The sequence below is a fragment of the Pecten maximus genome, chromosome 8 (assembly GCF_902652985.1).
Source record: "Pecten maximus chromosome 8, xPecMax1.1, whole genome shotgun sequence".
NCBI classification, from domain to species: domain Eukaryota; kingdom Metazoa; phylum Mollusca; class Bivalvia; order Pectinida; family Pectinidae; genus Pecten; species Pecten maximus.
Window position 1 is genome coordinate 20,391,603 of NC_047022.1, and position 23,885 is coordinate 20,415,487.

A 23,885-nucleotide genomic window follows, 5' to 3' on the forward strand; every position below is an offset into this window, starting at 1 on the left:
ACCTTGTTTTAGTCTGGTGATAGATGTTTTACCTTGTTTTAGTCTGGTGATAGATGTTTTACCTTGTTTTAGTCTGGTGATAGATGTTTTACCTTGTTTTAGTCTGATGATAGATGTTTTACCTTGTTTTAGTCTGGTGATAGATGTTTTACCTTGTTTTAGTCTGGTGATAGATGTTTTACCTTGTTTTAGTCTGGTGATAGATGTTTTACCTTGTTTTAGTCTGGTGATAGATGTTTTACCTTGTTTTAGTCTGGTGATAGATGTTTTACTTTGTTTTAGTCTGGTGATAGATGTTTTACCTTGTTTTAGTCTGGTGATAGATGTTTTACCTTGTTTTAGTCTGGTGATGGATGTTTTACCTTGTTTTAGTCTGGTGATAGATGTTTTACCTTGTTTTAGTCTGGTGATGGATGTTTTACCTTGTTTTAGTCTGGTGATGGATGTTTTACCTTTTGTTCTTTAAAGGAGATCTTTTATCATATAAAAATTAGATTCTTCATTTGTTCCATATTGAGGAAATGATAAGGACTAATATATAGATATCAGTCATATGGTATTACCTTACCACCGAAACAAATAAAACAAGACATAAGTTTTTATAGCTGCTATATTACTCAACATATTCATATATATTGCACATTGCGAAATAGGAAAAAGGTCAACGAATGAAATAAAAACAACCTAAAGCACACATATATTTGAATGATGAATTCTTAGGTGTTGTAAGAGCATGAAAAGTGATTGACCTGTGACACATTATATTTACCATCTGATAATGGAATTTATTAACATTTATAAAAATGTTAACGCAAGATGAAGAATTTCACTGCATTCATCAGTGAAGTTAAAAACAGAAATTATCAAGTTTGTGATTATTTCCTTAGAGGTAGCACCATTTATGCAGAATTAAGATATTCAGATACTATAAAACTGAGCATTGATGCATGATAATTAGTTATTTCCATTGTCACTTTCAGATTGTCTAGATAACGGAAACAACAAGAAAGCAATTCAAGAAGCGGACAAAGTATTGAAGAAACAGAAGGATTTACAATGTGCAAAAGTAAGTTAATTTGAACTCTACATTAGCTTTACAATGGAGAGATAAATAATCTTACTTGGATTATCTTGTCTAAACGATCCTTTTTGGATTGATAGCCTGTCCATGAACTTTTTCTGTAATTAGGGTTTTTTCTGACTTCTGTATACCAGGCACTTGATGGAGTTGTTAGGCTTGCCCAAAAAAGCGTAAACAAAATGGTGGTCTATAGCTCTCTACCTTGTACAATTTGGTGTGTTGTACATATACTTCATTATGGAAACACACAGTTTAGTGTGTATGTAATCATCTAGCATTATTAAGTAATAATTTATTACATTGTATTAAATATTGTATTGAGTAACACGTATTGTTGCAGATCCAAAGTGAAAGTGGAGCAATGAAAGCTGCCATATTATTCACATCAGCAACCTTTGTGGCGAATCTCATCTATTACTCTGATTGACTATTGACAAGCTTACTGAAAAACCATGAATTTAGCAACAGAATTGTTTGTTTTAGAAATCGTAATCCTCTTTTTATATATCAATTGATTTGGTAAGTATATGTATCATCTGCTGTTCCCAGCAAATCGACTAAATGATGTCTGTATATGGGGAAGAGTGAGCATGGATTTTTGTCAACTCGCTTGGGAAGAGGGAGCATATTAACAATGGTACAAAAAGAATTAGATATGTAAAATGGTCAGTTGTATACAACAAATTTTAATTGAAGATCTATAACATTTTAACCTGCAATATAACCTGAACCTACAGGTACTCAAGGCTCTTGCTTTACTGAGACTGGGACGACATGATGAAAGTTCTGTGTTGCTGAAGGACATACATGCTCAAAACCCAACAGATGAGGCCACGCTTCAGGCCATGTCCATCTGCTACAGGGAGGTCTATAAATGTAGGTTTTTCTCTCACTGAATTCTTGACTTCTACTGGTAACATATCTAAACATAGCTTTACAGTGTTAGAGGGACACTAGTCAACCTTGATCATATAGTCAATGTCCTCTGTAGTTAGTTTATAATTAATTCACTGCCCCATGAAAGGATTTCGTGGAATGTGTCTGTGTACAGAAAGTACATGGTTTACACATGCACAAGTCGATTGTTGTGAACACAGAACTGGTCTTTTACATTAATTCAAATTATGTTCAGAGAATATCGGCTTTTTTCAAAATCTGGGCATGGGAATATAACACTCATTTTTTAAAGATTTTGTGACATGCAAAAAATGAGCCAGTAATTGAATTTTCCTTTTGAATAAAATTAACCAGCATCACTCCTCTATAATTGCTCTTTTATCTTACGGAGTATTTAGGACATTCTACTGCATAAATTCTGGATAAAAATATTTTTTGATCCTCGTGTAAAATTTGATTAAGATATCTGGTTTGTTTTCAGTGGAACTTATTGCTGATCTTTATGAAAATGCTCACAAGCATCGACCGGACAATGAAGACATTTTGTCTTCATTGTTTATGGCATATGTCCGACTTGGAGACTACAAGAAACAGCAGCAGACAGCCATGACATTACACAGGCTGCAGCCCCAGAAAAACCCCTACTACTTCTGGGCTGTTATGAGTATTGTGATGCAGGTACAGTTCTAATTAATGACATTGTATGCAATTACTGTAAACACTCCTATTTCAGTACACCCTAATTTTAGTGTATGCCAAAATTAAAAAAAAGGTTTGTGCAGTGATGAAGTAGGGCATCCAAAATACTTGCCAAAGAAAAAAATATGAACAAGGTGTGATTATCCAAGTCATGAATTAGGAGCATGCTTTCGGTGTGGAAGAGGACCACAATAGCTCAGTAAGTTAAAGTGCCGACCACATAGCCTTAGGTGAAGATCCAATGTGCATGGTTTGACGATCCCTGCCCGTGTTGGTTTGTGTTTCTCAGGAAGCTGAGAAACGGGTCAGTCTGTGTTGTCGTCGTGGTGTCCTTTGGCAGGACACTTTACCTAATTGCTCCGTATGACATGGGAGGGTTCTCCCGTATGTTGTTCAGTGAGGTAGTCACCAACTACTACAAGGATACCCTGCCTCAAATTGACACTTTCTGTTCATGGGGCGATATACTCAGCAAACAACAAACTAACAAATAATTCAGTGAGAAAAATACTTAAATAACATCATCGCTAAAATATATATACGTTTGCAGTACTGTATACAAGCTCACAATTTTCTGCAGTGCAGTGTCTAACATTAATGAGTAAAACTGCAAAACATACTTTCATTTCTTTTGAATTTTTTGCCTGCATAGGACATTGGTTTACCAGAATTGTGATTTGTCAAAATCATGATATTGTTTTGTATTGGTTGTCCTTTCACTTAATAATTTTATTATGATATTGACAATTTGTTGTCATTTGATGATATCATCACTAAGACTGTCTCTAAAGAATTATAGGGGACATGTATTAATTAAGCAATACTCTTAGAATACTTGTTAGGTTTTGATATTGAATTTATTGTTAAATCCTATGTAACCCAGGAACTTGGAAGATCTATACCTTCATCTTGACCTGACAGTATGCTTTTCAACACAAATTGTACCTTTGTATTTTGAAAATGTTTTGTAATGTGACTACGAAGAACTGTGGGATACAGATTGTTTCTCTCTAAAAGGCTGAATGTGTTTGTTATACTTTGTAGGGTCACCAAGATGAGAAGTTAGCCAAAGGCATGTTTCTTCCTCTCGCTGAGCGAATGACCAAAAAATATATCGATGAAGAAAAGATAACTGCAGAAGCAGGTACTTAATTTATAATACAGTGATATTTGTGATAAAAGATATTTACCAGTTATTTTCTGACAGAAATTATCCGCGAATGTTAGGATTAGGGTCATGTTATAAAACATCTGTTAGTAACAGGGCTTATCAATTGTGTAAGCAGTATATCAGAATTTAGGGAATAAAATCTGACAAATTAAAAAATCACAAATATTCATTTGCCTATGCACAAATATATATCCTTTGTCTGGAATCTCTTGAGAACATATAAGTAAGGTTAGTAGCGACCAGAACAATTACAGACAACATCTATGTGAGTCTGGTTTTGTTAGATTCCCTAAATTTATGATGAGGCATCGTTAAAAATATAAAAAATATCTGTAGATATCACTGTTCTTGAATGATTTTAGCTGGAGATCTTGACTTGAAATGCTGGAATTCTTTATTATGTTATGTTCTAAGATCCAATTCAAAAACTGTTAATCATTGTCAGAAAGTAAAGATGTTGGTGTATTTCATGCAATGTTTTGTATTATTGTAGTACATGAGGTTAGTAAAATATTATATAAACATTATATTTCAGAGGTACAGATATATCTCATCATTCTAGAACTTCTTGAGAAGTGGGAGGATGCTTTGAAAGTTGTTGAAGGGTCACTTGGAGGTAAACTAACTAAGCAAACTTCTGTGTTATCTTAGTCTGGACATTTCTGCATGCTTTCTAACATTTGTTACTGAAAATTCAATATTCACGAGAGCTCTAGTCCAGAGACTGTTGGAGCTAAGTTTGGTCAACCCCTACATAAGCTCATGTGCAAAACGTTTATCATAGAATGTACTACATGTAATAATAAACTGAGAATATAAAACAGTGAAGTGTATTGTTTTGAGTAATTTCATTTACCAGATAATAAAGTTACTGTGCACATTTAACTTAAAATCCTTGACCTGAAGCGAATGGTAGAAATAATATTACTAAAAATTCAGACGGATTTAGGTCACAAGTCCTGTGTCTAGTGTTTACAAATAATTGTCCAAAAATCATGTATAAGATGATGTTCCATAATAGTTAGTGATGAATCTTTTCTATTTCACAGCAAAACTTACAAGTGAATTCAACTTTCGAGAAAATAAAACAGCAGACCTTTATGCCAAATTAGAGCGATGGCCACAAGTCAACAGAGAGTACAAGAAACTTCTCAAGGACAGGTAAGATATTTCCATTGTTATGTATTTCTTAAGTTTCTAGTTTATCTTGCAGATTTATTGACAGTAGTTGCAGAAATGGTATTTAACATAGAGAGGATCTGGAACAAAGGGTGATATTTAACATAGAGAGGATCTGGAACAAAGGGTGATATTTAACATAGAGAGTATCTGGAACAAAGGGTGATACTTAACATAGAGAGGATCTGGAACAAAGGGTGATATTTAACATAGAGAGGATCTGGAACAAAGGGTGATATTTAACATAGAGAGGATCTGGAACAAAGGGTGATATTTAACATAGAGAGGATCTGGAACAAAGGGTGATATTTAACATAGAGAGGATCTGGAACAAAGGGTGATATTTAACATAGAGAGGATCTGGATCAAAGGGTGATATTTAACATAGAGAGGATCTGGAACAAAGGGTGATATTTAACATAGAGAGGATCTGGAACAAAGGGTGATATTTAACATAGAGAGGATCTGGAACAAAGGGTGATATTTAACATAGAGAGGATCTGGAACAAAGGGTGATATTTAACATAGAGAGGATCTGGAACAAAGGGTGATATTTAACAGAGAGAGGATCTGGAACAAAGGGTGATATTTAACATAGAGAGGATCTGGAACAAAGGGTGATATTTAACTTAGAGAGGATCTGGAACAAAGGGTGATATTTAACATAGAGAGGATCTGGAACAAAGGTGATATTTAACATAGAGAGGATCTGGAACAAAGGGTGTTATTTAACATAGAGAGGATCGGGAACAAAGGGTGATATTTAACATAGAGAAGACCTGGAACAAAGGGTGATACTTAACATAGAGAGGATCTGGAACAAAGGGTGATATTTAACATAGAGAGGATCTGGAACAAAGGGTGGTATTTAACATAGAGAGGATCTGGAACAAAGGGTGATATCTAACATAGAGAGGATCTGGAACAAAGGGTGATATTTAACATAGAGAGGACCTGGAACAAAGGGGGACTATTATGTTTATTACAGAAGATCCTAAAAATAAGAGATTTTTTTCTTCAGAATTTACCATATAATCTAAACTAGCCACAGGCTCACAGCTGGTGGCTAACCCCTCGATACATTTAAGGTGCATCAAGTGTTAAAATATGTATCAAAATTTTAATATTTTTTTTCTGAAGATCTTCAAATATATTGAAGCATGTTTTTTGTTTTGATTTCTGAAGACTCTCATAATGATTCAATTATATAGTTAAGTTTAAAAGGTATATCAGAATAATTTATACTGTTAAATACTGGGGATCCCTTTTATATAAGTTATGATCTGCTAGCAATTTCTAGTTTATGAAATCATTTTAGATGTTTTTCATCAATTTCAGCCCAGACCACTGGAATAACTGGCAGGATTATATCCGTTCCTGTCTACATCTGGTCGAGGCTAGCTGGACACCAGATAAAGATAGGTAAGATCATCTGTCAAAATAATATAGAGAATCTGATAAATTGTTCTACAACACAAGTATGGTGTTTTTAGCTCATCTGTCCAAAGGAGAAATGAGTTTATGCTGTGGTTCAAACAACATTCAAGGTCATACAGGTTAAAAACTTTTAAACAACCTCTTTATAACCAAGAGGCCCAGGTACCTGATATTAGGCCTGTAAATGTTAGGGTGAAGAGCTATCAAGTTTGTTTAAATGAATGACCTTGGCCTACATTCAAGATCACAGGGGTAAAATAAGCTTAAATCTTTAAACAACCTTTTAATAGCCAAGAGGTCCAGTGACCCGATATTGGGCTGGCAGTATACTTGGATGAAACACTGTAAATCTTTTTTAAATGAATAAGCCTAGCTAGCCTACCCTTATATTTGAATAAAGTGGTAGTTAGCTTAGCATCCACATTAATGACCTAGATCAACTTCAAAGTTGCATTAGAAGCATGTGAGGGATACAGACCCATTGGACCTTTTGATGGTTTATGTATAATGTTTTTATACCCCCGCAAGGAAGTTAGGGGGGTATACTGGAATCAGTTTGTCTGTCCGGCTGTCTGTAGACTCATTTTGTCCGGACAACTACTCCTAAACCGATGGGCTGATTCTAATGAAACTTCACACAGATTAATGATCATGTGTAGATGTGCATGCCGCTTTCTTTTTCTCAAAATTATGGTTGCTATGACAACTGGTCACTATATTACTGGGTTATCTTAGTTAGCCTCTAATTAAGAGTTCCAATTCACCAGACTCGTGCAGATTGCGGGGGTATTAGTCAGCCATCCTGGCGACAATTCTAGTTTATATACTATGTTGTTTCTGTACAATGTTGTTGTTTATGCACAAGGTTGTTGTTTATGTATAACAATTTTTAGCTCACCTGCCCGAAGGGCAAGTGAGCTTATGCCGTGGCGCGGCGTCCGTCGTCCGTCCGGCGTCCGGCCGTCCGGCCGTCCGTCCGGCGTCAACTTTCCATTCAAGCAACTTCTTCTCAATAACCAAAAGGCCTAGAGACCTAATATTGGGCCTGTAGCATGCTGGGGTGAAGGGCTACCAAGTTTGTTCAAATGAATGACCTTGACCTTCATTCAAGGTCACAGGAGTCAAAAAGGCTAAAATCTTCAAACGACTTCTTCTCAACAACCAACAGTCCCAGGGAGTTGATATTGGGTCTGTAGCATGCTGGGGTAAAGGGCTACCAAGTTTGTTCAAATGAATGACCTTGACTTTCATTCAAGGTCACAGGAGTCAAAAAGGCTAAAAAAAAATTAGACGACTTCTTCTAAATAGCCAAAAGACCCAGGGACTTGATATTGGGTCTGTAGCATGCTGGGGTGAAGGGCTACCAAGTTTGTTCAAATGAATGACCTTGACCTTCATTCAAGGTCACAGGAGTCAAAAAGGCTAAAATCTTTAAACGACTTCTTCTCAATAACCAAGAGTCCCAGGGACTTGATATTGGGTCTGTAGCATGCTGGGGTGAAGGGCTACCAAGTTTGTTCAAATGAATGACCTTGACTTTCATTCAAGGTCACAGGAGTCAAAAAGGCTAAAATCTTTAAACGACTTCTTCTCAATAACCAACAGTCCCAGGGAGTTGATATTGGGTCTGTAGCATGCTCGGGTGAAGGGCTACCAAGTTTGTTCAAATGAATGACCTTGACCGTCATTCAAGGTCACAGGAGTCAAAAAGGCTAAAATCTTTAAACGACTTCTTCTCAATAACCAAGAGTCCCAGAGGCCTAATATTTGGCCTGTAGCATGCTGGGGTGGAGGGCTCCCAAGTTTGTTCAAATGAATGACCTTGACTTTCATTCAAGGTCACAGGAGTCAAAAAGGCTAAAATCTTTAAACAACTTCTTCTCAATAACCAAGAGTCCCATGGAGTTGATATTGGGTCTGTAGCATGCTGGGGTGAAGGGCTACCAAGTTTGTTCAAATGAATGACCTTGACTTTCATTCAAGGTCACAGGAGTCAAAAAGGCTAAAATCTTTAAACGACTTCTTCTCAATAACCAAGAGTCCCAGAGACCTAATATTTGGCCTGTAGCATGCTGGGGTGAAGGGCTACCAAGTTTGTTCAAATGAATGACCTTGACCTTCATTCAAGGTCACAGGGGTCAAAAAGGCTAAAATCTTCAAACGACTTCTTCTCAATAACCAACAGTCCCAGGGAGTTGATATTGGGTCTGTAGCATGCTGGGATGAAGGGCTACCTAGTTTGTTCAAATGAATGGCCTTGACCTTCATTCAAGGTCACAGGGGCCAAAAAGGCTAAAATCTTTAAACGACTTCTTCTCGATAACCAACAGTCCCAGAGACCTAATATTTGGCCTGTAGCATGCTGGGGTAAAGAGCTACCAAGTTTGTTCAAATGAATGACCTTGACTTTCATTCAAGGTCACAGGAGTCAAAAAGGCTAAAATCTTTAAACGACTTCTTCTCAATAACCAAGAGTCCCAGAGAGTTGATATTGGGTCTGTAGCATGCTGGGGTAAAGGGCTACCAAGTTTGTTCAAATGAATGACCTTGACCTTCATTCAAGGTCACAGGGGTCAAAAAGGCTAAAATCTTTAAACAACTTCTTCTCAATAACCAAGAGTCCCAGGGAGTTGATATTGGGTCTGTAGCATGCTGGGGTGAAGGGCTACTAAGTTTGTTCAAATGAATGACCTTGACCTTCATTCAAGGTCACGTCGATCAAGTATGCTTAAATCTTTAAATGACTTTTAGTGAAAAGCCAAAGTGCAGAGAGACATTATATTGGTCCTGTAGCATGCTTTCAAATAACTGCAGGATCCATATATGAAAAGATCACTGCATTGCAGGTGAGCGATTTGGGCCCATTGGGCCCTTGTTATTGATGAACAATGTTGTTGTTTATGTACAATGTTGTTTATGTATTAAGTTTTTATTTATGTACAATGTTGTGTATGTACAATGTTGCTGTTTATGTACAATGTTGTTGTTTATGTACAATGTTGATGTTTGTGACTGCAGTGAAGAAGACATTGACTACACAGAGGACATGGCTGCCACGTTTATTCAGGAGACTATCAAGCAGTGTGAAGGTGGCCGTCCCCAGAGGGGTCCTTATTTGGCCCAGTTAGAACTCATCAGGCAGATGAAGGAGAAAAATCGGTGGAAAACAGACAATACTGAAAGTGAACAATTTGGTAAGTGTCGATGATAAGTTCTTACACATCACAGCCTATTGAAGTGAGGTGTGGGTTGTGTAATGGTAACTCATTCCCCTTTCGCCTTTCCACGATCGGTTTCCTTCCATAGAAAGCTCTCCATCTGGGCCAACAAAAGGCATTGGTATCAGGGATTTCCTAACATGGAATCCGAGTCCGTTTAAAGGACCCATTCCCCTAAAGAAAATCTTATGAAAATTCCAAATTTGCCAATGAAAATTCCCGAAATAAAGGTAAATTTTTCAAGATTAGAAATATGCTTGATGTGAAAATTAAATCGACCCAGACGAAAAATTGTAGGAAAATCCCAGAATATAGATTGATTTAATTGTTTCGCATTTGTTCTAAAATAAAGTTTATAGATCTAATATTGAAATTATGAGGGTCAGCTTGGTTTGATTTTTCAAAGAAATTAAGACATAATCTGTAGTAAAATGATCATCCAAATCTATATAGAGTGAGGTCGTTTCCATCATTGATTGTAGTCTGAACGCTTGGACCAGAGTTGTTTCTTTTACGAAATAAGGATGCACCAAGAGATTTTATATTATTTTCAGATGACTATTGACAAAGATTTTAAATGCCTTTATTGGCACCTGCAGGTCGGTAAATGCCTGAGATATTACATTTGAAACAAAATTGACAAACTGTTTTTCCATAACAAAGGTGCCCAAGGCCATCATACAGGGGTCTCTTAGTTATATATTGATTATGTGACAGAGATATGGATTAGAGATCATTTCTAATGATTTTACAGATACTACTAGTACTGACATCAGTAGTGAAAATGATATTGTATGAATTCTGATGATTTTACAGATACAATGTATGGATACAGCATATTGATTAAATATTTACAGGGGATCCTCTATATAAATACAGCATATTGATTAAATATTTACAGGGGATCCTCTATATAAATACAGCATATTGATTAAATATTTACAGGGATCCTCTATATAAATACAGCATATTGATTAAATATTTACAGGGATCCTCTATATAAATACAGCATATTGATTAAATATTTACAGGGGATCCTCTATATAAATACAGCATATTGATTAAATATTTACAGGGATCCTCTATATAAATACAGCATATTGATTAAATATTTACAGGGATCCTCTATATAAATACAGCATATTGATTAAATATTTACAGGGGATCCTCTATATAAATACAGCATATTGATTAAATATTTACAGGGATCCTCTATATAAATACAGCATATTGATTAAATATTTACAGGGGATCCTCTATATAAATACAGCATATTGATTAAATATTTACAGGGATCCTCTATATAAATACAGCATATTGATTAAATATTTACAGGGGATCCTCTATATAAATACAGCATATTGATTAAATATTTACAGGGGATCCTCTATATAAATACAGCATATTGATTAAATATTTACAGGGATCCTCTATATAAATACAGCATATTGATTAAATATTTACAGGGGATCCTCTGTATAAATACAGCATATTGATTAAATATTTACAGGGATCCTCTATATAAATACAGCATATTGATTAAATATGTACAGGGATCCTCTATATAAATACAGCATATTGATTAAATATTTACAGGGATCCTCTATATAAATACAGCATATTGATTAAATATTTACAGGGATCCTCTATATAAATACAGCATATTGATTAAATATTTACAGGGGATCCTCTGTATAAATACAGCATATTGATTAAATATTTACAGGGATCCTCTATATAAATACAGCATATTGATTAAATATGTACAGGGATCCTCTATATAAATACAGCATATTGATTAAATATTTACAGGGATCCTCTATATAAATACAGCATATTGATTAAATATTTACAGGGGATCCTCTACAGCTACTCCAACGGTACTACGACTTATTTGGAGATAAACCATGTTGTTTTGAGGATATGAAAACATTTACTAAACTTCTAACGGAGGACAAAGAAACAAAGGTACTGTATAACTATACAGAAATTTTCCATAATTACTTATCATTTACTTCATTCCACAATGCAATCAGGATAAATCTTTTGATCATCTCGTTTTGTTTATGGTAATACCAATGACTGGTTGTGATGCATAAGTAAACACCTGATGTTCAATACGATGTTCTTGTGCCAATCCAAAATCCTATAATATTTTCACGTTTTTATATACTTTGTTGTTTGTATGATGAGATGAATTGATGAATGACGCCGGAGTCTCTTCTTCATGTTTATCTACATGCACGTTTCATATACCCATGTCATGTATTTACAATGTATGTCCAGTGAGAGAGTTGTAAAGTGTATCCCCGCCCAGTCAACTGGCCGGGACTGTCCCGAGGACCAGTCACCTATGGTCCTAAGGCTGTCTCTGTCTGCCTCCTGTCTCACTGCTTCTTTATATGCTAGGGACGATGTGAATTACATAATCCAAATCACTAAATACTTAGCTAAATATATAACTCGTGTCCAAATAGACAGAGTTCTGATGTAAATGGCATTGTATACCCAGGGGCAGTGTCCGTGTCAATAGGTGGTAGCCACGTCTACACATATACTGCCATGTGGACATACCGTGCCCTCTGAATATAAATTTCCGTATCATAATTTTGATAGATTTTAAAATAAAACGTAATACTTCGTTTTTAAAATCTATCAAAATTATGATACGGAAATTTATATTAAGAGGGCATGGTATGTCCAAAGGGCAGTATATGTGTAGACGTGGCTACTACCTGTTGACACGGACACTGCCCTTTGGACATACCTTGCCCTCTGAATATAAATTACCGTATCATAATTTTGATAGATTTTAAAATAAAGCATACTTCAATCCTCAAAGTCTGTTGGTCAAAGGTCACGGGCAAATTATGTTTAATTTAAACTAAAACATTTTCTGCTGTTTCCATGAAATAACTGGAACACTTTTTAAAAGATTTTCTTCATACTAGATATTAAGGTGAAATGACTTGATGGCTAGGCCATGTTTGATTGCTACTTTTACTGCATGTTACTGTAAATGTACTTATTTTAGCGCAATCAAATTTTAGCGCATTTGCAGATTTTAGCCAGTTAGCGCAATGATGAATTAGCGCATCCACAGAACTTTCTATAGAAATAGAACGTACAAAAAGTAATTAGCGCAATCATAATTTAGCGCAAGGCTTCCAGCGCGAAAAGCGCTTAAATAAAATTACCGTTAAAATATGTACGTTTGCAGTATTTGGCAGAGGTTTAGCCCCTTGATTAATGAAAAAATACTTTTCTGCTGTTTCCTTACAATTGCTCCCTCAAACATTATTAACCGATTATCGTCAAACTTAGTGACAGAGTTATTGTTCTTTGATTCGACAGAATTTATCAGTGTTATTGTTCTTTGATTCGACAGAATTTATCAGTCTGTCAAGGTATATTAATGACATGTTTACTCCTGACCCCAAAAACGTTTACCTACAATATTTCAGGAAAGCGGGGAATATAATTTCCATGAATTTGCCTGTCTGGACTTAATATCTTTTAAACTTTGTACAAACTGTACTTTTCAGCTGATATCCATAGTAACAGAATCTGTCGACTTACCCATACAGGAGGAGTCCATAGGATATGCCTCTAGTGTAAGTAGAAGATTTAGTACCATTTAAAAATAGCTTTGTGGAGTAGAGCAATGGTGTCATAAACCTGTCTCTACTTGAACTTGAAACTGGATTCAGGACTCTAGTTTTAGTTTTTGAAGTTATTTTAAATTTCTACTACACTACAGTATAGTGGGCTGGACAAAAAGCAAATTTTATACATAGTTTCCCTTTTGTCCCCAGCTGTGCATGTTTAATTTCTAGACTAATCAAAAAAAAAAAATGGCTGACAAGTGGCCATTTTGAAGTATGTCTGTTTGAGTTTGATGATTAACAGGAAGGATCAGAAAAGTAGCAAAGATCAAACTTTATGCAGAAAATATCTTACAGAGACAGATGCCAAAGTCCCTCTAGGATCTCCTGTTTCCTGAGTTTGCAAATATCAACTGTATATAGTTACGTCCCATTTCATAGATATCTAGGAGCTTTACTTATTGTCTTTTGTGTTGCCTGTAAAAAGCAACACGGTATAACATTGCCATTACTTGTTGTTAGCATCAGCATTATTTTAGTGGTTAGCACTCGAATTCAGTCTGATACTATTTTGTTCTGATATTTTGCAAACACTTAAATGTAACAGATCTTTTCCTCATATTAAAATGGCCAACTTACACTTTGCTAGAATAAATACACTTCATTGGAATAAGTGTTTATCACATTGGGGCCACGGTGGCCATGTGGTTAAGGTGTCCCGACACTTTATCACTAGCCCTCCACCTCTGGGCAGCGTGTTCGAGACCCACGTGGGTGAGTTGTCTGGTACTGACCATAGGCCAGTGGTCTTTTCCCGGGTACACCGGTTTTTCTCCACCTCAAAAACCTGGCACGTCCTTAAATGACCCTGGCTGTTAGTAGGACGTTAAACAAAATAAACCAAACCAAAAAGTTTATCACATGAATGGCCTGTTCTATAATGTAATACCCACTTGGTCATATTTACCTCATGGTTATATCATATGGAAATTTCCTTCAATAATTTGATATACCACCAGTGCTTTTGAATTATCAAATTATTCAACTTGTTTAATAAATTCCATATGTAAGATCTCTAGTTTCTTGATGATTCTCTGAGTTTGAGATAAATGCTTAACACAAAATAACCATGGCAAGGAAAAACCCAGGTCAGATGGCTTAGGGCCTAGTAGATTTGGTTTGTGGGCAAGTAAATATTCGTGACTACTTGCTCGATTGGCAAGTGCAAAAATTCCTTGTAATTTTTACCTTTTCCTTAGAGCAATTTAAAATACTAGGAATCAAATTTATTTAGCCACTATATTTCATACTTTCAAAATGTCTATATAACTGAATGAGTCCTGGATGAGATGATGTTGATGAATTTATAGGTAAAACAGATGCAACGTCACATCACACTACTGCAGCTGATGCGATACATGGGGTACTACGACAAACAGTCGACAGAGGAAAGGCTGATCTTAGTGAAGGAATACATACAGCGCTATCATCATGGTCTAAGCTATGGTCAGTTTTAAATTAATAACATTTAATGTACTCAGATCTTTTAGACTTAAAGAAAATTTCAAAAAGCAAATAACTGTGTTTTCCGCAAACCCTACTTATCCTGTATTAAATGATTATAGCTCTTGATAACTTTCTTTAATTTACTATTAGTTGTGTAAGTTTTGGTAGGTACAGAACTGTTGAGTACAGACCTACAGTATTTTGATAACTACCCCCTGACATTACTATTAGCTGTGTAAGTTTTGGTAGGTACAGAACTGTTGAGTACAGACCTACAGTACTGTGATAACTACCCCCTGACATTACTATTATTTTAGCTGTGTTGTATGTTTTGTGTAGGTAAAGAACTGTTGAGTACAGACCTACAGTACTTTGATAACTACCCCCTGACATTACTATTAGCTGTGTAACTTTTGGTAGGTACAGAACTGTTGAGTACAGACCTATAGTACTGTGATAACTACCCCCTGACATTACTATTAGCTGTGTTGTATGTCTTGTGTAGTTACAGAACTGTTGAGTACAGACCTACAGTACTGTGATAACTACCCCCTGACATTACTATTAGCTGCGTAAGTTTTGGTAGGTACAGAACTGTTGAGTACAGACCTACAGTACTGTGATAACTACCCCCTGACATTACTATTAGCTGTGTAAGTTTTGGTAGGTACAGAACTGTTGAGTACAGACCTACAGTACTTTGATAACTACCTCCTGACATTACTATTAGCTGTGTTGTATGTTTTGTATAGGTACAGAACTGTTGAGTACAGACCTACAGTACTTTGATAACTACCCCCTGACATTACTATTAGCTGTGTTGTATGTTTTGTATAGGTACAGAACTGTTGAGTACAGACCTACAGTACTTTGATAACTACCCCCTGACATTACTATTAGCTGTGTTGTATGTTTTGTATAGGTACAGAACTGTTGAGTACAGACCTACAGTACTGTGATAACTACCTCCTGACATTACTATTAGCTGTGTAAGTTTGTGTAGGTACAGAACTGTTGAGTACAGACCTACAGTACTGTGATAACTACCTCCTGACATTACTATTAGCTGTGTAAGTTTGTGTAGGTACAGAACTGTTGAGTACAGACCTACAGTACTGTGATAACTACCCCCTGACATTACTATTAACTGTGTTGTATGTTTTGTGTAGGTACAGAACAGTTGAGTACAGACCTATAGTACTTTGATAACTACCTCCTGACATTACTATTAGCTGTGTTGTATGTTTTGTATAGGTACAGAACTGTTGAGTACAGACCTATAGTACTTTGATAACTACCCCCTGACATTACTATTAGCTGTGTAAGTTTTGGTAGGTACAGAACTGTTGAGTACAGACCTACAGTACTTTGATAACTACCCCCTGACATTACTATTAGCTGTGTTGTATGTTTTGTGTAGGTACAGAACTGTTGAGTACAGACCTACAGTACTTTGATAACTACCCCCTGACATTACTATTAGCTGTGTTGTATGTTTTGTATAGGTACAGAACTGTTAAGTACAGACCTACAGTACTGTGATAACTACCTCCTGTTAGCCGTGCTGCTGCTGCTTGATATCTGGAGGGAGTCTAGTAAGTCATCAATCTCCTCTGTAATCCTAGTAAAATATAACACAATTTATTGCAGGGAAGATCTCAAAATTATCATCACCCTATTGCCAAAAACAATGTCATTTTACTATTATACAAAATTTTGCTATCAACACAAACAAATAGGTCACATTTGCTATAAATAGAGCAACATAATTTTTCAAATAATATTAAAATTTGTTTTCGTTTTTTTAGAAAGCGACTCTCTCGTATGGCAGGCAATAGTGCAGTTAGAAAAAGGCATTAAAAACAGTCGGTCCAACTTTCATATGAAGTTAATCCTGATGCGTCTATATTGTATCATGGGTGAGTATGGTTTTTAGTCAGAGTAAAAAATCAAAAAAAAATTATCTTGTTTCTCTCTATTATTCCCACTAACATAAAAGATGAAATTCCTTCAAAAAGTATCCTCACTGGTATAAGTGTTAAAATTCCATTAAATGATAATCCCTCTTATATGAGGTATTAGTCCATTGAGACTAATTGTGTTTCATAGAATTGTTCATAACCATGTTGCTCAAACCAGGAAATTTCAAACCTGTGGACCCCTGTCAACCTCGTGCAAGTCACCATAATCCATTGCATTTAAGAATCTTCAATGGTCTAGACTGCTACAAATACTTCTACCCCAGAACTATATCCCAATGGAATTGTCTCACTCAGTCTTTTGTTTCTGTCAGCACTGTTGATGCCTTCAAATCTGCCATCACAGTACCCTTTCTCGCAGTAATTGAAGTCACTTCATTACTTTTATCATATATCAAAAAAAGTTTTACTTCAACCTTTTAACCAATGCCTAGTGATGAATCATCAGCATTATATTGATGGCCAAATTTTATAAAGAAGAAGAAATAGGAGAAGGAAAATTCCTTCAAATATTATTCCCAATGATATAAGGGATAAGGTTCCTTAAAATGGAATCCCCCCCTCTATTAGCAGGTACTATTAGGTCTTACGATTTCTGCATGATGTCTAAGATGATGTATTAATCTACTTTTAGGGGCATATGGTCCTTGTCACACAGTTTACGAGTCCATGGAGGTGAAACATGTGATGAACGATACCCTCGGGTATGTAAGAAATAATGTCAGAGAATTCTCAGTATAAAATAGCTGTCAATTCCAGCTTAAATATCATAGCTTGAAATGGAGATTTCTGTTCTACATAGACTTTAATATTGAAATTGGTAGTATCAATAACGTGACTTTGAAATGGGTGATCTATTTTGACTTTATATTGCTAGACCTGGCCCTGGTTTCATCCATTTCCTTAATTTAAGGAAATTTCTTAGCTTAAAAATATTTCATCGGAAAGTAATATTGGATTTTAGGGGGAAATTGTAGGTAAACAACTTTTTGTAAATTCTGTTATGCTTTCCCATGAGATATTTTAAATTGTAGAATTTCCTTAATAGGTTATTGACGGATTGTTGATGAAACCGGGATCTGTTATATTGTCAATTTTCTTAATTCGGAGACAATCTGCATTTTCTTAATGCAGGCAACTCTCAAAAAAGAGGGGTATCGTAATTAACAGATCTGTATATTAATTTTGCCCTTGAGCAATGCTGCTTACTCTTAAGAAACACCATTATATCAGTCTCTTCTCTCAATGAAGCTCAGACACGTATTTAAGGAATTTGATATGTTGAAGTATAAATATCAAGAATTTGTACATTGCAGGCATACGATAGCCAACCATGTTGGGCGCCTGGGACATTTTGTTGCAGCCTGTGCTATGTATGGGACGATGCTGCGCTTTTTTGCAGTCAACCATAAAGAGGTAATGACCCAAGGTGTTTACTGTATTGATGACAATACTTGAAGGGGATTCGAGTTTGCTGTTTTCAGGGTCATTAAAGATAGTGTGAAAAAAAATACCCAGTGAATGTTTATATATACTGGAATGTATGGAATAAGTTGAAACCTGAAATTAATGTTCACAAATTGATTCCTGTTCCAAATAAACCACTGGGAAATTCTATATGTAGCTAAGTCTAACTAGGGGTCTAGTGCTGATATCACTTTTACTATTAATGGAAATTTGGTTTCCATTTGTTCAAATTCCATACAGTGCTTCCTCAACAAATGTACTTGCATGTGATTGCTCTTCAAATCTTAAGGTTAAAGGTCAAGATCTATGCATTAATTTAAAGAATGTATTACTTCCTTAAAGTAATGGCCCCTAAAAAAATAATGTTTAATGCATAATAATGTTATTTCGTAGTTTGTGGTGGAGAGGAGTTGAATGCATGTATTGCATTTTAAAAAAAATTCAGTAAAACTAATTATAATTTGAATACTGTTACAGACAGCTGAGTATTTGATAGCCTCCTACAAGTACGGTTCTTTTAGCAAGGTGAGTGATACTTATTCTCAAGTTTAATACTGAATAACTTTTTATACCCCCTGTAATGAAGTAAGGGGCGGTATACTAGAATCGGCCTGTCTGTCTGTCCGTCCGTCCGTCGTCCCATAGTCTTGTCCGGACAACTCCTACTAAAGTTCTGTTCCGATTTCAAAAAAACTTGGCATGTATAATCAGTACAACGTGTAGTTGTGCATCCTGACTTTTTCTTTACGATAATGCATTTTTCAAAATGGCCACGAATTTTGATTGGTTGAGGCTTGTCCAGACAACCCCTACTAAAGTACTTTTCTGATTTTTTCTGATAAGACCCTCCCCTAGTGTAAAAGTTTAGTACTGCATTTATCATGAAATAAGCCCCTCCCCTAGTGTAACAGATTAGTACTGTATTTATCATCAAATAAGACCCTCCCCTAATGTAAAAAGTTTAGTACTGTATTTATCCCCAACTAAGCTCCCTCCCCTAGTGTAAAGTTTAGTACTGCATTTATCATCAAATAAGCCCCCTACCCTAGTGTAAAAGTTTAGTACTGTATTTATCATCAAATAAGCCCCCTCCCCTGGTGTAAAAGTTTGTACTGTATTAATCCTCAAATAAGCCCCTCCCCTAGTGTAAATGTTTGTACTGTATTAATCCTCAAATAAGCCCCTCCCTTAGTGTAAAGGTTTAGTACTATATTTATCCTCAAATAAGCCCCCTTCCCTAGTGTAAAAGTTTAGTATTAAAGTTTGGGGAGGGCTTATTTGTGAACCACTTTAAGCTTCCTATATTAAAATTGATGATTTTGCAAAAATGAAGAAGAAGACTTTGTTTAGGAGAGGGGGATAGATACAGTATAAAACCTTGATATAATACCCCTCAATATGTACAATTATACTATGCCTCTTGCTCACTGCCGTAAAACTTTGATATATGAAGTTCTGTGAGTGACTTATTATAATTTTGTTACAAGTACATGAATTTTAGAAATTCCTATAGTGACCACATTCAGAATGATTTCTATTAAAAAGTTATGTTAGTTTGTTGTTGGAGTTACTGGTAATGGTAATTTTACAGCTAGTACATGGATTTATTGCATTTTTCCATTGAAATATAGAAATTTATCAAACTAATAAAACTTATATTTTCACTGCAGCGATGAGCAGTGAAAATATAAGATTTTGCAGTGAAAATATAAGATTTTGCAGTGAAATCTAAGTTTTCCGTTTTTGACCAATCAGAGCGACCTTTGTATTCACCTCGTCGAAACTTGCCAATTTTTCCAATCGAAGCGGAGTTAGATAAATTGGTTATTTTGCTGTATTTCTGAAATTTTCAGACTAGTTTTTGACAAATTACTCACTTGACGTTAGCTATTAATGCACAGATTCTCCAATAACAGCAGAAAACGCTTAAATTGCGTTGATAAGTCCTTTCAAAGTGGCGCCGTCAAGTTGATGTGGAGTAACGTCACAAAGAGATGACGTCATTACTGATTCCCACACTTTTTGACACTATTAATTTTTCGATGTTTTTAATTTTGTTTTTAAGTTCATGAAATGCAGTAAACAGAAAATTGAATTGTTTCCCGTTAAATATAACATATATTTCACTCGTATGACAGAATATTTCGATATTCTGTCATACTCGTGAAATATATGTTATATTACAGTGTTCCCATTCACGTAGAAACGTGCGTGATTCACGCTCATTCTACAAAAATCACGTACATATTTTTGTCTCCATGCGTGACTTGCACGCGCTAAAATGTGCAAATATCGTAGGAAATATTGGTTAAATTTGTATTAAGAACTTCTTCAAATCTTGATATTATTTAAGACTATAGGCACGGTAAAAACCGCTGCTCCGAATGATTTTAAAACTAGTAAAACTTCAGGGTTTTCTCCGTAAACAGCTCGATCTTTCAAGCGTTTGAATTCGTTATCTGTGCATCACTCGCGATGTAAAGCGCGTAAATGATCGAGACTAAACCAAAATGGCTGCTATGGTGAACAAGGGTTTTTTAAACCGCAGCACTCGCATGGCAAGCGATTACGACTTGCAGTCAGTGACAGTGATGGCAACATCAACGGCAAAATTGTCCCGTATTCCCCAAGCCAAAGAAGATCAAACGTTCTCGGACGAAACGGCTGGGGGAGTTTGATTGGCTTTGGACCGGCGAGCTCGAGGTTACTGAGGATGACGGCGACAACAAAAACATTTCATACATGTATTGCAATGTTTGTAAAAGACATAGGCCTAATCATGACTCAAAATCTCCCCTTTATAAATGGAATGTCAAACTTTCCAAGATCAGCACTATTACGGCAACAAGACACAAGAACACATGATTGTTAAACAAAATGCAAAACAAATCAATTACATGACCGCTGCTAAAATAAATGTCCAGGAAAAAAGCCCGTATTATTTAATGTATTTCCAATAAACATGTAATATATAATCCAGGTTCATTTATGGTTAATGGGAGTGTTGTTGAAAAGAATGAGATGCAATCTGTCTTAGTTTTCCTTAAATTAATTATATAATCCAGAATGCATTAAATTAAGGTGAGGTTTCAGGAATTAGTTTTAATAACATAAAACAAAAGAAAGTGGCTGCTATATTTAAATCCCCAGATTAGCCCTTTAAATTCTGTTTGATTTTGTCTGTTTTACAGTTTGTTACTTATCATAGAACTTTCAACATTGACATTGTGCATCACGTCTAATTACGTGTATCGATCAAACTCCATAAAGTTTACTATACAAATAAAGAATAGTAATTGCATTTGAGCTGTGCATTTGTTTTTATTGAAAATGAAAAGTGAAACACAATACAACTCTGACAGAGTATGATTAAAATTTCATTTGAAATTTGCAGCAACACATTTTTCAACTGGTCCTCAAATACTTACCTGTACCCTCAAAAATCTTGCTGTACCCCCAATTTTCAAACCATAGGGGTGCCAAAACCCCCAGAAAGAAATATGGGTGGGAACACTGTATTAAACGGGAAACCATTCAATATCTTCTATTTATTTTGTTTGTCGAGTATATATAATAATATTGATGGTGAATTTGTTACAGATTCATGAATTTGTGAAATTCCGTGAGCGGTTACAAAAGTCTTTACAGTATTCATCTGCAATGACTGAGAGTATGCTGTTGGATTTGGTGCTAGAAACCTCAAAGTGAGTGGAAAATTAAATTATTTACAATGTGTTTTAGAAAGTGATTTGTTTAAATGAGTATGGGTACACTTGTACTGAAGATTACATCTTAAATGGTGGTAGATCAGTATGTTTTGTCTGTATGTATATTTAAGGCTTCTCAGATTCAAACCTCTTATTATTATTTCACTCTTAATAGCCTACCCACACCAGAAAGGTTTTAAGGACCAATAAATTGTTTACGTTTAAGAAAAATCAAACATCTCGAGGTATGCAGGAAAATCAAACTGAGGAACATCTATGAATATCTGTATTGTTTTTGACACTGAAGTGTCGTGAAGGCCAAACATGACCCACACTAATGTTCGTTTACTGCAAGCCTAGACTATCAAACTTTTTAGGTCACCTGAGACAAAGTCTCAAGTGACCTATTCTAATCCCCTTTTGTCCGTCGTCGTGCGTCGTGCGTCGTCCGTCGTCCGTCGTGCGTCCGTAAACAATTCACATTTTCAACTTCTTCTCCAAAACCCACAAACCAAATTCTATGAAATTTTGCAGGAAGCTTCTATAGCTAAAGGTCAACCAAAATTGTAAATTATATGGTCCCCACCCCCCAGGGGCCTGAGGGGCGGGGCCAAAAAGGGTCAAATTGACTAAAACTTCAAAAATCTTCTTCTCTACTCTCAGATATGCTGGAATCAAACACTCTTCATAGATGGAAGGGTCTTAAGGTGCTTTACCAAAATTGTAAATTTCATGACCCAGGTGTTTCACGTTTGCCCCTGGGGAGGGGCTAAACTTTACTATAGTTTATATAGGGAAATTACATTTTTGACTTTAATTTATTTTATTTCTGTTGGAATTCATTCTAATTTTGTAAACATTGTCAGCATGAGATGACAGTTTGATGGCATGCACATATTGGCCCTGACTGACCCCAAGGGGCTGATGGGCGGGGCTAAAAAGGGCCAAATTGACTAAAACTTCAAAAATCTTCTTCTCTACTCCCAGATATGCTGGAATCAAACACTCTTCATAGATGGAAGGGTCTTAAGGTGCTTTACCAAAATTGTAAATTTCATGACCCAGGGGTTTCACGTTTGGCCCCTGGGGAGGGGCTAAACTTTACTATAGTTTATATAGGGAAATCACATTTTTGACTTTAATTTATTTTATTTCTATTGGAATTCATTCTAATTTTGTAAACATTGTCAGCATGAGATGACAGTTTGATGGCATGCACATGTTGGCCCTGACTGACCCCAAGGGGCTGATGGGCGGGGCTAAAAAGGGCCAAATTGACTAAAACTTCAAAAATCTTCTTCTCTACTCTCAGATATGCTGGAATCAAACACTCTTCATAGATGGAAGGGTCTTAAGGTGCTTTACCAAAATTGTAAATTTCATGACCCAGGGGTCTCAAGTTTGCCCCTGGGGAGGGGCTATACTTTACTATAGTTTATATAGGGAAATCACATTTTTGACTTTAATTTATTTTATTTCTATTGGGATTCATTCTAATTTTGTAAACATTGTCAGCATGGGATGACAGTTTGATGGCAGTTTGATGGGCGGGGCTAAAAAGGGCCAAATTGACTAAAACTTCAAAAATCTTCTTCTCTACTCTCAGATATGCTGGAATCAAATACACTTCATAGATGGCTTGGTTTGAAGGTTCTTTACCAAAATTGTGAATTTCAGGACCCTGGGGTCTCAAGTTTGCCCCTGGGGTGGGGCTAAACTTTACTAAAGTTTATATAGGGAAATAACATTTTTGACTTTTATTTCTATTGGAATTCATTCTAATTTTGTAAACATTGTCACCATTGTGTTACTATAGTTTATATAGGTAAATCACATTTTTTAATATGCATATGTTGGCCCTGACTGACCCTAGGGGCTGATAGGGAGGGGGGGGGGGGGCAAAAAGGGTCAATTAAATAAACTGAAATAATTCAAATCT

At 35.8% G+C, this 23,885-nt stretch overlaps 1 protein-coding gene across 2 annotated transcripts in view; it reads left to right on the forward strand.

Annotated features, from left to right (window-relative positions):
• The window catches only part of LOC117332725 (N-alpha-acetyltransferase 25, NatB auxiliary subunit-like), a 46,767-nt gene that overhangs the window by 3,841 nt on the left and 19,041 nt on the right, over positions 1 to 23,885 (forward strand). For both annotated transcript variants that reach the window (XM_033891743.1, XM_033891744.1), the window contains exons 2-18: positions 981 to 1,066; positions 1,819 to 1,957; positions 2,460 to 2,656; positions 3,722 to 3,821; positions 4,384 to 4,464; positions 4,898 to 5,009; positions 6,366 to 6,449; positions 9,483 to 9,658; positions 11,538 to 11,650; positions 13,228 to 13,296; positions 14,658 to 14,793; positions 16,299 to 16,388; positions 16,602 to 16,712; positions 17,407 to 17,476; positions 18,089 to 18,188; positions 18,717 to 18,764; positions 21,840 to 21,943. In XM_033891743.1, the coding sequence (XP_033747634.1) occupies positions 981 to 1,066; positions 1,819 to 1,957; positions 2,460 to 2,656; positions 3,722 to 3,821; positions 4,384 to 4,464; positions 4,898 to 5,009; positions 6,366 to 6,449; positions 9,483 to 9,658; positions 11,538 to 11,650; positions 13,228 to 13,296; positions 14,658 to 14,793; positions 16,299 to 16,388; positions 16,602 to 16,712; positions 17,407 to 17,476; positions 18,089 to 18,188; positions 18,717 to 18,764; positions 21,840 to 21,943 (1,816 nt within the window). The remainder of the gene's footprint in view (positions 1 to 980; positions 1,067 to 1,818; positions 1,958 to 2,459; positions 2,657 to 3,721; positions 3,822 to 4,383; positions 4,465 to 4,897; positions 5,010 to 6,365; positions 6,450 to 9,482; positions 9,659 to 11,537; positions 11,651 to 13,227; positions 13,297 to 14,657; positions 14,794 to 16,298; positions 16,389 to 16,601; positions 16,713 to 17,406; positions 17,477 to 18,088; positions 18,189 to 18,716; positions 18,765 to 21,839; positions 21,944 to 23,885) is intronic.